Genomic DNA, 16,243 nt, shown 5'->3' with positions numbered 1-16,243 from the left:
AGGAGGAGGAGGAGGAGGAACCTGAGGAAGGAGAACTCCAGGACGTCCAATCCCAACAAGATGAATGGGACGATTACATCCTTCCGGCTCCTGTTTCGCCTGTCCCTACCACAGCCGACTCACCGCCCGACGACATCGGCGGTTTCCACAACATCATTGAAAGAGCGGCCCAGCGCTTCCAGATCCCGATGCCTTCGCATCAACAAGACTGTTTCTTATATGACTTTAAGGAACCCTTCAAGAAGTCCGTCCGGGCAATTCCGATAATTGATTATATTTGGGACCAGGGCATAAAGATAATGCAGAACCCTTCATCAGTGCCACCGGTTCTACCACGCCTGGACAAGAAATATAAAGCTCCGGACACGGCTCCGGTTTGTCTTACAGGCCATCCAAAGCCGGACTCGGTTATCACTCAGGCTGCGCAGAGGAGGGCAAACAACCCAGCTGCGCTGTTGACAGCTCCGCCGGATAAAGAAGGGCGACGTATGGATAACATAGGGAAACGTTTCTCCTCTATGTCAGCCTTGACAGTGCGTGCCTCCAACGCTACTGCACTATTGGGACGGTACAACCGACAAATGTGGGCGGACATTGCCCCATATCTAGCGGATTTGCCTTCTGACTTAAAAGAAGAGGCAAGGAAGATTCTGTTGGAGGGTGAACGATCTGCCACGGAACTGATAGACTGTGCAATGGATATTGCTTCCACAGGTTTTAGACAGCTGGCTGGTGCGGCTGTTCTCCGGCGCCAGGGTTGGCTCAAGGCAACTTCTTTCAGGCCGGAGGTCCAGACAAAGGTCCTGGACATGCCTTATGATGGCCAGCTTCTATTCGGTCCTCTTATTGACGAGGCATTGCAAGGTATCAAAAAAGATACAGATACTGCCAGAGCCCTGGGGTCTCTGCAATCTCGGAACCCTTCCTTTCGTGGGTCCAGAGGAAGAGGTCAGACTTCCTCCAGAGGAGACTTTCAACAGCGTTCCTCTTTCTCCTCTTCCCAGCAGTACCGTCCACAATCTCAGCAGCGACAACAGTCGTCTTACCACAAAACTTCCTTTCGTAACAGAGGAGGAAGACAAAAGGGTGCCGCGCGGCGGCAATGACTTCCAGATGCAGCCGGTCACAAACTTGTCTCCACCCTACAAGATTGGCGGAAAAATCTCCCATTTTCTCAAAAATTGGCAAACGATAACTACGGACCGATGGGTCCTCCAATTAATACAATTCGGCCATTCCCTGGAATTCATACAAATTCCTCCTCAAACTCCTCCCCGCCAAAGGGCTCACAAAAACCTACGCCCATTACTCCAAGAAATAAAGATTATGCTTCTAAAGGGAGCTATAGAGAAAGTTCCCCTAAGCCAACGAGGGAGAGGGTTCTACTCCCATTTCTTTCTCATCCGAAAGAAAGAGAAAAAATGGAGACCCATATTGGACCTCAGAAATCTCAACAAATTTCTGAAAAAAGTCGTTTCGAATGATTACCATACAGGAGGTTTTACGTTTACTCAACGCAAACGACTACATGGTGTCGGTGGACCTTCAGGACGCCTATTTTCATGTCCCAATACACCGCAACCACAAGAAGTTCCTGCGTTTCATGGTGGCGGGCAGGCATTACCAGTTTCGAGTTCTGCCATTTGGGCTCAAATCGGCGCCACGCATTTTCACCAAATGCCTAGCACCAGTGGCGGCGTACCTACGCCGTTTCCGCCACCAAGTCTTCCCGTATTTAGACGACTGGCTTATCAAGTCCCCATCACAAGAAGGCGTGATAAGATCTTCCAACGCTTGTCTGACACTCTTCGAGTCACTGGGTCTCACTCTCAACCACGACAAATCTGTCCTGCAACCATCCCAATGCATGCAATTTTTGGGAGCCACACTAGACACCATCCACAGGAAAGCATTCCCGTCACAGGAACGCCAGGACAAACTTCAATCTCTGGCACTCCAGGTAATGACAAGAAAGACACTCTCGGTGCGCCTCTTCAAATCCCTCCTCGGGATGATGTCCTCCTGCATTCTATTAATCCCACATTGCCGCTTACGGATGCGACCCCTACAAGAGGCTCTGTTGAACCAGTGGATCCAGTGTACAGGGTCTTTCGACGACGTCATCCAAGTAACCCCGGCGATCAAACAGGCTCTGCAATGGTGGGTTCGCCCCAAGAACCTTTCGCAAGGCTTGCCTTTCTTGCTTCCTGCTACTCCTCATATAATCACCACGGACGCCTCCTTGGAAGGCTGGGGAGCTTTCCTTCAGGAGCTACAGATAAGCGGAAAGTGGTCCCTTTCGGAGAAAATGCTTCATATCAACCTTTTAGAGCTCCGAGCAGTCTACCTAGCTCTAGTGGCTTTCCTCCCGAGGATAAAGAACTCAGTAGTGCTTGTCCGGACAGACAACACCACGACAATGCACTACCTGAACAAGCAGGGAGGGACTCGTTCACTGACACTTTCGCGCGAATCGCAGAAAATCTGGAACTGGCTGCTCCGCCACAACATCTCTCTCCGAGCAGATTGTTCCAGGCACCCACAATGTGTTGGCAGATTATCTAAGCAGGAGGCAGGCAGCGTGCCACGAGTGGGAACTGGATCAGCAGGTCCTCAACAATATCTTCGCCCAATGGGGCACACCTCAGCTGGACCTATTCGCCACCCAACGCAACGCCAAATGCCAATACTTTGCAAGCTGGCATCCCCAACCAGGATCCCTGGGGAATGCCTTTTCGATAGCATGGTGCAACGTCTTTGCATACGCCTTTCCGCCATTTCCCCTGATCCCCAGGGTACTACGGAAGATGAAGGCGGAACCTTGCACTTTGATATTGATAGCCCCAGCTTGGTCACGCCAACACTGGTTCTCGGAACTTCACCTCCTCTCCCAGGAACCTCCGATCAGGCTGAAAACGTTTCCATCTCTTCTGACGCTCAGCGATCAGCAGATTCAACATCCGGATCTAGCCTCTCTCAGGTTATCAGCTTGGCTCCTGAGTTCAGAGAGTTTCGAGGCCTAGACATTCCTCCAGACTGCAGACGAATTCTAGCTCGGGCTCGAGCAGATAGTACCAACAAGACCTACTCACTCAAGTGGAAAAGATTCTGTATCTGGTGTAAGACGAATAAGTTGCATCCTTTCTCTTCCACCCCAGGACAAGTCTTACCCTACCTTTTACATCTGGCAGAATCTGGTCTTGCTCATGCCTCCATTAAAGTTCACCTAGCGGCAATCTCGCGTTTCAGAAGATCTTCTTCCGGCCCCTCTTTATGGTCTCATAGACTCATAAAGCAATTCATGAAAGGACTGTTTCGCACATTCCCTCCAGTAAAGCCTGTTCCACCGGCCTGGCACCTTAACATAGTTCTAGCTCAACTAATGAAGCACCCGTTTGAGCCCATCCACAGAGCTGACCTCAAATTTGTTTCCTGGAAGGTGGCACTTCTACTAGCTCTTACCTCGGCAAGGCGAGTGGGAGAGCTCCAAGCATTCTCTATCCAGGACCCATTCCTGCAATTCAAAAAGGATAGAGTCCTTCTCCGCACAAATCCAGCTTTCATTCCCAAGGTTCCATCTCACTTCCACCTCAACGAACCTATTGTTTTACAATCATTCTTCCCAAATCCACAAACCGTGGCGGAACGAACTCTACATTCACTAGACATTCAGCGTTGCTTGAAATTTTACATTTAGAGAACGAAATCTTTTCGTAAATCAAATCAGCTATTCATAGCCTACAGCAGACCTCAAAGGGCTTCCGCTCACAAAACAGAGCATTTCCCGCTGGATTTCTTCGGCCATTTCTTTCTGTCACCAACAGGCAGGACGTCCGTTGAGAACAACGGTCCGTGCCCACTCCACAAGGGCCATGTCTACTTCCATGGCTCTTTTTGCTGGGGTGCCCATTGTGGACATTTGTAGAGCGGCCACATGGAAGACGCCGCATACCTTCACCAAGCATTACTGCCTGGATGCGGAGATCATGAAGGATGCGTCAGTGGGCCAAGCGGTACTACGTCATCTTTTTAAATAGAGGTGAGCCCTTTCTTTCATCCCACCATCCTGAGTTTATGCACATTTCGCACTATAATGTATGCATTACTTATTCACTGCTTTACAGTAGCACTGTTGTTTATCTCAGATGTGGTTATCTAATACCTGTATGTTATCCATATCTTTCGAAATGTGCTTTTTTCACTGCTTACTACTCTGATTCAGGCATGTGAATCTATGAAAGATACCCTAATACTGGATAAGGAACGCGTTACTTACCTGTAACTGCGGTTATCCAGTATTGGTATCTTTCATAGATTCACATGCAACCCACCCGCCTCCCCTGGAAGGGCTCTCTCGGATCTCTCAGTATACAGCTGCTTAGCACTGTGCTCACGAAAATCTGAGGGACTAGAGCTCCTACCAGGAAGGTTCTAGAGGGTGGTGTTAGCTGATTGGCTCTGGCCAAAATTTGGTCCTTTTTACATAAGGACGTGGATAGCTTACTAAGCTAAGGCCTCTGAGGCCTATGGCTGTCTTATGTCTTCTGGACATTACTTTGTTATTTACCGGTGACTCCCATTCCCGACGACGGGGAATGATTCAGGCATGTGAATCTATGAAAGATACCAATACTGGATAACCGCAGTTACAGGTAAGTAACGCGTTCCTTTCATGCCATTGGCTTGTGGCCGTGCTCAAAATCGAGTCCTCGATCAATGTGAAAAAAGATAACATGCTCTTAGCAAGAGGTATTCGCTGGATGCTGGGTTGTTGAAAGGTGGCTATGATTTCTTTATTTAAATGCATTGTCTTATTTCTAGAATGGGTAGCTGATGAGAACCCAGTTCTCATCCAGGGGATACTCATCAATAGTCATAAACTATGACTAATACCCGCCCATGTGCGGGATCATAGATTATGACTTTTGAGTATACCCCTGGATGAGAACAAGGATTACAGGTAAGTGACTAATCCTTCCTTTATACAGCTAATGTTCAAGGCCTAATATTGGATGAAATCCATAATTCACCAAAGTTGTAACTGCTGGGAAATGTAGAAAATGATTCACAAGTATGGCAGCTTAGTGAAATATTAGTATCTTAAAGAGACCAGTTAGTGATAGATTCATTGCCTTAGAATTTCCCCGGGAGTCAGACTGGATCCGGAAAGTTTTTGTAGCAGTAACCCTGCACGTCAGCAGGTGGCGTTGTGCGGCTTCGCGTCCGTCGCTGGCGTCGTAAGCGATGAGATGACGTCACGGAGACTACTTAGGCGCCAACCATGCGCACTGACGTCAGTTCTTTCTTTTTCTGTGCCAGCAAGCGCAGATCCGGATAGAGCACTTACCTTAGTCACTTTTTGACTACTCTTTTGGGACTTTAGTCTCCCTTTTTTCTCCTGGTGCATGTAGGGATGCCTGGATTTAAGTCTTGTGGGGCCTGCCGTCGCAATATGTAGGTGGCGGACGCCCATGATGTCTGCCTCTACTGCCTGGAGACCGAACACGACTCCCGGTCCTGTCGGGCCATGGCCCCGAAGGCCTTGAGGGAACGGCGGCGGAATCTGCTGGAGGCCCGGCACTCGTCCCAGCGCCGCTCCAGGTCCAGGGACCGTTCCCAGGACCTCTCGCGGGGCCGCAGTCGTCGCTCCTCGGGCTCCAAATCTTTGCCCTCGGATTCCGGTAAGTGACGACATAAAAAGTCGAAGAAGCGGGTTTGCTCTCTGACGTCCCCCCGTCGGATCTCGGATGCGGACGAGGGGGACAGGTTCTGCCCCTGCGGCTCCTTTAGATCCTGGGAGTCCCGCGGCCTACCCGCCTTACCCGGGTCCGTCGGCGACTCCCTAACAGCTGCAAGAGTTTATTGCCACCATGGACTGCCTTTTTAGGCAGCGGGCTCCCGCCGCCGCGCCTTTGGGCCCCGCAGTCCCGTGTCCAGATCCTGTTGGCCCGTCGGCGGATCCAGATTTGGCGCCACAGGATCCTACGCCGTTGGCTCCGGCGCCACGAGGTCCGGCGCGGCCGGCTCTGGCCCCAGGGCCGCCTCGGCGCCACCTCCGGCACTGCAGTGGGTGCCGTTCGTTCCGCCCCGGTTCCAGGACCATTTCGTTGCTGCCTGGGATCCGCATTGGGACACGGCACCGGCCGGTGCCGTTTCCGACGCAGTTTGTCGCGGCCGGTTCCTCCTGCAACGGTGCTGGAGGATGACTGGGAGGGGTCCGAGGACCCTCTGGCCCATCGGTGTGACTCCGAGCAGGATTGGGTGGACGATCTGGAGGATGCCGGCAACCTCAATGTCTCTTCTGACCAGGGGTTGCCTCTCCCACGCCTACAATGGAGGAAGGAGCATCCTACACAGTGGTGCTCTGTCGGGCTGCTGAGGTCCTCCACCTCGATCTTCCTACGGTGGCCCTCAAAACTAAGCTCCTCACAGAGGTGCTCCAGATGGCGTCTACTTCGTCGGAGCCACTGCTTCCCTTCAACGACGCCCTCACCGACGTTCTTTTGGGCACTTGGTCGCGGCCGGCCATGGGGTCCCCTGTGGATAAGAATGTTGCCAGGCGTCACCGCCCGGCGCCTGGTGGCCCCGCGTTTCTGACAACTCATCCCACGCCTGAGAGTCTGGTCATCCAGGCCTCGACGTCGCAGAGTGCCTTTCCCATGGCTCTGCCGGATAAGGACTCTAAGAAGCTGGTACAGTTCGGTAAGCGGTTGTTCTCTTTGGCCAGCTTGGGGCTGCGGTTGGTGAACACCGCCTGCTTATTGGGCCGCTATTCCCACGCGGTGTGGGATACTGTTGCTAAGGTGTTGCCTCAGTGTCCTGAGGAGGTCCAGGCTGTCGTTTCCCAGGTGGTTGCTGAGGGTAAGGATGCGGCTAAGTTCGCCATTCGGTGTGGTTTGGACACCGCTGACTCGTTGGGCAGGGTGATTTCTACAACTGTGGCGCTGCGTCGCCACGCCTGGTTGCGATCTACTGGGTTCTCGCTAGATGTCGAGAGGTCGCTCATGGATATGCCCTTGATGGCACTCGCCTGTTTGGCGATGAGGCCGACAGTGCACTGGAGCGTTTTAAGGACTCACGAGCCACGGCCAAGTCCTTCGGTCTTTCCACGAAGAGCCCGGCCACTCCTGGTTTTCTTTCCTTCCGTGGCCAAGGCAGGGGCGCCCAGGCACGTTTCTTCAGCAAGCCTGTGCAGAACCAGCCTCTTGGCGGACGTGGCTTCTGCAGGGGTGGCTCTTGGAATCAGCGTGGGGGGGCAGTCCACCTACGCCCGCTGCTTCTACCTCCAAACCTTCCTAATCCGAGCTTTGTGTAGCACCCCACGCCGGTGGGTGGCAGGATTCGCCATCACCTCCCCCACTGGCATGCTATTACATGGGACAAGTGGGTGTTGCAGATCATCCGCAAGGGTTACTCCCTTCCCTTTCAGTCCACCCCTCCAGCCATGCCACTTCGGTACCACCGCATGTCGGGCAACACTTGGCGACTCTCCAGCAGGAAGTTGCGGCCCTCTTGGCCAAGGGGGCCGTCAAGTGCGTTCCTGGGCCAGAAGTAGGGAGTGGTTGTTATTCCCACTACTTTCTGGTCCCCAAGAAGGACAAAGGGGGTCTGCGTCCCATCTTGAATCTCCGGAACGTCAACCGCTTCCTCTGGAAGGAGAAGTTCAAAATGCTGACTCTGGCTCAGGTCTTGGCTGCCCTCGACCCTGGAGAATGGATGGTAGCGTTGGACTTGCAGGACGCATATTTTCACATTCCCGTCCAGCCGGCCCACCGGCTTAACCTGCGGTTCACGGTAGGCCAGGAGCATTTTCAGTTTGCCGTGCTTCCTTTGGCCTTACCAGCGCCCCTGGAGTGTTCACGAAAGTGATGGCGGTGGTCGCAGCTCATCTGCGCAGGTCAGGGATGTCAGTCTTCCCTTACCTTGACGACTGGTTGTTGAAGGCGGGCTCGCCCCAGGCAGTAGTCAGCCACCTTCAGACTACGGCCGAAGTCGCACCTGAGTCCCTCTCAGAAGCTCCCCTTCATCTGGATTCGATGCTGTTTCGGGTTTATCCTCCCGAGCAGCGAGTCCGGGATATTCAGGCTATGATTCCGATCTTTCGGCCTCTGTCCCGGGTTTCAGTCAGGATGACCCTCCGGCTTCTGAGCCTGATGGCCTCCTGCATCCTGCTGGTGACACATGCCAGATGGCATATGCGGGCTCTGCAGTGGGACCTGAAGTTCTAGTGGGCGCAACATCAGGGCAACCTGTCCGATCATCTCCAGATCTCGGAGGGCACTGCACAACAGTTGCAGTGGTGGCTCACGAATCGCGATTGGGTCAATGGCAGATCCCTCTCCCTTCCCCAACTGGAGCACACGGTGACGGATGCGCCCTTCCTGGGATGGGGAGGCCACTTGGGAGAGGCGGAGATCAGAGGCCTCTGGTCTCTGGCGGAGTCCTGGCTCCATATTAACCTTTTGGAGCTGCGGGCGATCTGACTTGCACTGAAAGCATTCCTTCCCTCTGTCCGGGGAAGTGTGGTGCAGGTGTTCACGGACAACACCACTGCCATGTGGTATTGCAACAAACAGGGCGGGGTGGGGTCCTGGACTCTGTCAGGAGGCTCTGCGCCTCTGGACATGGCTGGAACATCAAGGCATTACCTTGGTCTCTGAACGCCAGGGCGGACGATCTCAGCCATCGGTGCTTGATGTATCAAGAATGGCATCTGAACTCTCACATGGTGCAAGGTCTCTTTCGGCAGTGTGGAGAGCCTTGGTTAGATCTATTCGCCACTGAAGAGAACGTGCAATGTCCTCAGTTCTGCGCGTTGGAATTTCCAAGGCTGCACTCGCTCGGCAACGCTTTTTGTTGCAAGTGGAGTTGCGGTCTATTGCATGCCTTTCCGCCTATACCACTTCTGCCCAGAGTGCTGAAGAAGATTTGGCGCAACCGGACCAAAGTCCTCCTTGTGGCTCCGGATTGGGCATGAAGATACTGGTATCCCGAGCTACTCAGCATGGCGATCGATTCCACTGATCCGTCTGCCTCTTCGGGAGGATCATCAGCAGCAGGCGACGGTCCTCCACCCGAACCTGTCCAGCCTCCACCTCCATGCGTGGAGATTGAGCGGCGACAGTTGACAGCTTTTGACCTTCCTCCCGAAGTCTGTGATGTCATTCTGGCAGCCAGGCGTCCCTCCTTTAAAACGGTATACGCCTGCAGGTGGAACAAGTTTGGGGCATGGTGCAAAGCAAAGGCTGTGGATCCCCTTTCTGCCCCTCCTTTCTGAAGTTCTTCTGTTCCTTCTTTCTTTGGCCCAGCAGGGGTCTGCTCTGGGCACTATCAAAGATTATCTTTTGGCCATCTCCGCCTTTTTGAGGCTTCCAGATCAGCCTTCTCTTGTTAAGTCCCCGGTTGTTAACCGTTTCCTGAAAGGCATTACGCACACGTTTCCTCCCATGCCGTTCATCATGCCTCCATGAGACTTGAATCTCGTTTTGACCTATCTGATGTGCGCTCTTTTCGAGCCCCTTCATACCGGTCCTCTGCGTCTTCTTCCTCTTAAGACGGCTTTTCTGGTCGCTATCACCTCTGCCAGAAGAGGGAGTGAGCTCCAGGCTCTCTATTCCAAACCTCCTTTCCTTTCTGTTCAAGCGGACAAGGTGGTTTTAAGGACCTGTCCTTCTTTTTTGCCAAAGGTGGTCACGCCCTTCCACATCGGGCAGACCATCACTTTGCCTACCTTCTTTCTGCCTCCGCATCCTTCGAGGGAGGAAGAGGGGCTTCACCGTATGGACCCAAAATGTGCGCTCGCATTCTATCTGAAGCCTACACAGCAGTTCCGGGTGGATGACCAGCTCTTTGTTGGCTACGTGGGCGCCAAAAAAGGTTGGGCTGTGCACAAGCGGACCATCTCTCGGTGGGTCGTTCTGTGCATCAAAGCATGTTACTCCTTGGCTAAGAAGGAGCCTCCTGTGGGGCTGCGTGCCCATTCTACCAGGGCAACTGCAGCCACTACTGCCTTGGGACGCCGCGTCCCCTTGTAGGACGTTGGTAAGGCAGCTACGTGGGCCTCGCTGCACACGTTTACCAAGCACTACTGCCTTGACAGTCAGGTCCGGAGAGACCGCTTCTTTGGTCGTTCTGTTCTCTGTGACTTTTTGGTGTAATCTATTCACAGACCCACCACCGGGGTTGGTATTGCTGGGGTATCTATTCTAAGGTAAGGAATCCATCACTAACGTGTCTTTCAGATGCACAAGTTACTACTTGTGTAACGATATATCTGTAAGAGATATTAGTTAGTGATAGATTCCTTACCGCCCCACCCATCCTCCCCGTTCTGCAAGCTGATTTCTAGGGTTAAGGTCATCCCCCTTTTTAAGGCCCTAGTTTTATGGCACCAGTGGTCCGTTTCTTGCATGGCTCTGCGTTCCTTGTGCAGAAATTCGTGTACAGAACTGATGTCTGCGCGCATGGGTAGTGCCTAAGTAGTCTCCGTGACGTCATCTCGGCGCTTACGACGCCAGCGACGGACGCGGATCCACACAACGCCACCTGGTGACGCGCAGGGGTACTGCTACAAAAACTTTCACTAATGTCTCTTACAGATATATTGTTACACAAGTAGTAACTTGTGATTTGAGGTCACTAAATTGTGTATGTGTTAGGTGGCTGCTGTACCACTACTTGTAATTAACCTCCTTGTGGGCATCTGGAGTTTCTACAAACTTTTCAACTCTGCATATTCAAGTCTGAGACTTGAGTTTCTAACTTGCTCATATCTAAACTTGTGTTCCTCAGGCTTTGAAAGAAAAAGAACTAGGTAATGATGCCTATAAAAAGAAAGACTTTGAAACTGCTCTAAAACACTATGACCAAGCAATGGTTCTGGATCCCACCAACATGACGTATATTACAAATCAGGCTGGTAAGTGTTTTTTTTTGTTTTTTTTTTTAACATTCGCGGCAACCCAGAAAGGTGCTACCTGTGTCAAAATGCATTTAAGCAGTGTGATTTGATGTTCTGTTTCTTTCTGTACACAGATTTGTCTTCTCTATTTGCATAATCCTTCTCTAGCCCAAACAGTGTATCTTCAGGCACCCAGTAGTCTAGTCCTCGTACTTTCCATGTGCCTAGTGGAGGTGTTCAGAGAAGTAGACTGAGAGCTTCAACACTGGCAAACATAACCTATGCTTTGTTTGCATACCCTGATAGCTTATTAGTGACTGCATTAACTCATCAGGGAAGAGCGTGGTTAGGAATCTGCTTTAAAAAACAGTATTCCCCTTGCCCCCCAGAAATAATGTTGCTGAAGCTAAATAACTTTTTTGTCTGATGGATACTTCTTCCCACAGACTCCTCACCTAATTGAGTCCCAAAGCAATATCTCCTTAGGAGGTGGGTGAGTTCTGGCAATCAGCCAAAGAATCCTGTAACCTAGGCCTGACAAAGTATGCATGAGTGCAAGCCTGGATTGTGAGAATGTTTTGCAGATGTATGCAAAGGCAACCCAGTGGTCGCTTGTCAGACACCAGGTACTGGGATGCTTCTGGTGGGCAGTGGAAGCAGCAACACAACCCACAACGAGTGGGCATAGATGCCAGTTGAAGGGTAATTCTTGAACAACAGATCTTTATGCATAGATAACCCTTAGCAAAATAATGCACTTGTTTCCCATTTTGCCCTTCTTTGTTGCTGCAAAGCCCACAAAGAGTTGATCACCCACGGTATCCTGACACTTCAGTGAATATAATGCTTGGAGCGCTGGCTAGTGGGTGTGTACTAGGGTCCGCTTTGAGATGAATCTGGACAGTAAGAATTCCCACTTATGCAAATGAAGTAACCCAGAAGCATGCTCTCCTTGGGTTTATCGGGATTACTGGCACTCACCTGATCTGATACATAATGATGACTAAATGTTGGGTTTCTCTGCCTCTTCGATAAGGGTTAGGAGTCTTTGAGGTATGTCTTAGCATCCATACCCCATAATCTGGTACTGTGTCAGTCTTTCGCAGGTGGTGGGGGATGAGGGGTTTCAGAGTTGATGAGAATCTGGCATGTTGTGGGTTGGTGGAGGATGTTAAGACCTAGTAAATGTAAGGAGCCAAGCCTTCCCTCTTGTTTAAAAATGTGTTGCCAGTTCTATTCTGGCAAATAAACCAAGTGGTCATAAGGAGTAGTTTCATGTTTCTTGCTGTTCTTCTTCTTTTTTTTGTATTTTTATTTTTTACTGCTTATCAAGAATTTTCTGTTGCAAACAATTGACCTCCATGCCACTGTCTATTTATGAAGCTTCCACCTTCTTTTATAAGAGCTATGAACATTAATGACAATCCCAGTGTTCAGGAACGGTTACTTGCTTGTTATGCCATTTTTCTTTAAGGATTGGCTCTTTCTTAGATGCACATGCTAGAGTTTACATTTGTCAAGCTGGGAGTGCTGTCTTCATAAGACAGCCCTGACTGTTAGCATGGCTTTCAACAGTCACAGCGTGGTGCTTAGATTTGCTTATATACCTCATTTATTTGAATCAAAGTGCAGCAATGAAATGGAGATGTTCTCCACTGTAAACCCTCAAAGATTTCCAGCCTCCATATTTTCTTCTACACGTTAGTGTAAGGAGGGAGTCCTCTGGATCTTTGACCCTATGAACAACTGCTTTTGACCTACAAAAGTTTTTTTCATTCCATCATTTGCTTCCATATACAACCCTATTTACATCTCTACGAAAATACTAAAGTGCTTTATTTGTTGGCAGGCAGTGTCATCCAGACAGTTGTGGGGATGCGTTTTTAGTCCCGTTGACCTCTCTTTGCATATGCCCCTGCCCTCATCCCGCTAAGATGAATATGCTAGATGATTTAGGAAAAGTGCACTGTTACGTTGATTACAAGAAAGAATAATGGCCAGACAGCACTGGTTCACACTTGTGGAGACTGTCAGCCGAAGCTCAAAATATGGTCCAACCCGTACCAGCAGTTTTTCTCCAGGAAACACCAACAAGCTAGATCAACAGCCAGCATTTGCAGCATTGAGAGCCTAAGTAACTGACATTTTAAGAATATATATTTCTTAACGCTCACAGAGAGATGTTGATAGCTTCAGGAGCACATTCCACTTTGAGTTTATAAGCTTTAAGTGGGACACTTTCTGTGTGCTAAGGCCCAGTGCTGGAGCCAATTATCCATTTCTCTTTATTTTCTGGTGCATCTACCCCTTCTGGTTCATTCTTGTTTCCAATACTCTTCAATCATTGGCCTCTTTGGAATCACTATCCAAATAGCAAAGAAAGCCTCACACAAAACCTCGTTTTGTTAAGGGACTTGCTATGTTTAGGATAAGATTTCTTAGAACAGGTCTTCTAGTCTCGAAACCAGTTACCATTTCAGCACCGTATTGAGTATTCATAAATAAAGATCCTCTTGAACCCATTTGCAGGCCATCCACACAGCATCTTTCATGGAAGGCAGCCATTTTGCTTGCAATAAATTCGCTGTGGGGAATTAGTGAAATGAAAGCTGTTTTGGTTAAGTACTCCTACCTTAAACTCTATATAGGAAAAATTATTCTGACTGTTAATCCACAGTTCAGGCCAAAGATACCTTCCTCTTTACGTTAAAACAGCAAATGGTCTGCCACCATTTATTTCTAACTTAATTCATGCCTCAGATTCTACTTTGCCAAAACAAATGCTATCTGCAAGACTGGTGACCTGTTTGTTTCATATGGACAGCCAGGTAAATGTCGGGCATTAAAAAAAACCTGGATTGTCCTATTTTAGGTGGCTGGCATATCTCCGTTTGCAACAAAGCTTTAAGATGAATCAGCAGTAAAGGCTTGAGGGTTTTCTACCATTGGACTGACAACTGGTACTCTTCTGTTAGCAGTCCTGCCTCTCTTGGACTCTACATATACCACAAACTTGGCCAAAGGCAACTGCTTGGAGGTCTAGAGAGGATCTGAGATGTCCATTAGACAGACGATATTACAAAACCTTTTTTAAATGTCAGTCCTCATTCCTGTTGTCACCTAAAGTCTGCTATCCAGTTGCAATTCAGACATTTTAATCTCTGAAGCCTTGTGTTCGAGGCATATGAGTTGCAGATTACACACTTGTGCATAGATCGCCATTTGGTGTTGGGCCCGGATGTTTGCAGTTGTCTTTCCTCTTGGAAAGTCTTTGGAAGTCACGAGGTCGGTGACTCCTCCTTTGGATCGTATTGCGCATGGGCTTCGGCTCCATCCTCAGATTGTTTTTTTCCGCCATCGGGCTCGGATGTGATCTTTGCGCTCCGGTTACGAACAAGTTTCCAGTTCAATCGACGCGCAATCCTCACCCCAATTCGCGGTATTGTTTAGATCGCGATCCCCACACTTGACGCGGCTCTCATCGATCAAGAACCTTCGAGTCCAGTTGTCGACGCCGGCCTTCGGTCCTGGCTCATGGAAAGGACTCCCTTCAAGAAGTGCCCTCGATATGGGTCCAAATTCCCCCACACCGATCCCCACGAAGTATGCAATCTATGCCTCTCCCCTGAATACAAAGCTCGAGATTGTCCGGCGTGCAAGTCCTTCCGGTCCAAGAAAACTATACGAGACCGAAAAGCAAGAAGAACCATGGCACACTCGTCGACGGCGATTCCATTTGACATCTTCGGAGAGGGTGTCGACGCTCCAGAAGAACACAACACCGACGAGAGTCTCTCTTTCTCCCCCCCCCCCCCCTCCCCCCCCCCCACACACACCACACACACCACACACACACACCACACACACACACCACACACACACACCACACACACACACCACACACCACACACACACACCACACACACACACACCACACACACACACTTCGGTCACGCCTTCGCCCCCGGGCCTAGGTAAGACCAAAGACACTGCTTCTCACACCGCACCTTCGGGACCGGTAAAGAAGCCGATTAAGCCTTCAGGCGGCTCGGGCTTGAGCCAGCTCACCGTCGGTGCCGACAAACATTCCTCCGCACCGACACCGAAGAAGAAAATGGCCTCCTCTTCGGCACCGAGCCCCATACCGAAACACAGTTACAGCTCCTCTGTACCGACTCCATCTTCGGAACCGACGAAAGCACACAAGGCCACCGGCACCAAGATCTCGAAGTCGAAACCCATCTCGACACCGACCAAACAAAAAGATCTTTCCAAGCCACATACTTCTTCTAAACAGGACACTAAAGTCAAAAAACCAACGGCCCCGATGCCTTCGGCGCCGACGGATAAGCCACCTTCGGAGGAACTCTTTACACCGGATCCCTTGCAAAAGACATTGACCAAGGATCCCAAAACCGGACATTTGATGCTCAGCATCAAAAAGAGACAGCTGGAAAAACCTGCCCCAGCTCCACCTCCAAAAAGGAAGGACTTTGCTACCTCACCTTTCAGAATACCTTCCCCACCTCGTCCACCCCCTCCACCGTACCCCCCCCCCCCCCTCCACCTTCTCCCTCTCCACCCCCTCCTCATCATTCCTCAACAACCCCTCCAGATGATGATGATCATGATAATATATATGATGACATAGGGGACGCACCCCATGACTCACCCACAGGGGACCCCCACTCCCACAGGCTCCCCAGACCCATGGGACGACTATAACATCCCCGACATCCCTAACGTCCCACAAGATGATCTCTATCCTTCGAGACCATCCCCACCAGAAGACTCATTGGGGTTCAACCATTTACTCCAGAGGGCTGCACACTATCACGGGGTAGATCTCCATACCGACCCCGTGGAGGAGGATTTCCTCCTCAATACTTACGATACCACGCATAGGGCCACCTCCATACTGCCCATGCTCAAAGGGGTTCTAAAACATGCGCCAGAGGTCTTTAAAGACCCAGTCAGAGCCAGGGTCATTAACCCGCTCATCGAGAAGAAATCTAAAGCCGCCACTACAGATCCTTCCTACATCAGAGGGCCAGCCCCACTAGATTCCCTGGTAGTGTCCACAGCACGAAAGAGGGCCAACTCCCAGGCGTCAGCCGAAGCACCACCACCTGAGAGAGTCAAAACTCTTAAACGCATCCGGCAAGTGCACTGCATCCCAAGCCGCCAACATATGGCGTATCGCCAATACACAAGCGTTACTGGCTAGATATGACAGGGCAAAACCAAAGGAAATGATGGACGGAGTGTTGAACTTTGCAAGCACTCACCCCCAGTCAACTGATCTGGGTTTAATCCATCACCGTTCTTTAGCCCACTCTGCCA

General features: G+C 50.6%; 1 protein-coding gene across 2 annotated transcripts in view; it reads left to right on the top strand.

Moving 5' to 3' along the window:
- Positions 1-16,243, top strand: part of STIP1 (stress induced phosphoprotein 1) — a 189,565-nt gene that overhangs the window by 73,414 nt on the left and 99,908 nt on the right. For both annotated transcript variants that reach the window (XM_085619680.1, XM_085619679.1), the window contains one exon: positions 10,792-10,918. In XM_085619680.1, the coding sequence (XP_085475806.1) occupies positions 10,792-10,918 (127 nt within the window). The remainder of the gene's footprint in view (positions 1-10,791; positions 10,919-16,243) is intronic.

The sequence above is a fragment of the Triturus cristatus genome, chromosome 7 (assembly GCF_964204655.1).
Source record: "Triturus cristatus chromosome 7, aTriCri1.1, whole genome shotgun sequence".
NCBI lineage: Eukaryota > Metazoa > Chordata > Amphibia > Caudata > Salamandridae > Triturus > Triturus cristatus.
The sequence above is the reverse complement of the archived record's forward strand: the minus strand, read 5'-3'. Positions and strand labels throughout refer to the sequence as shown.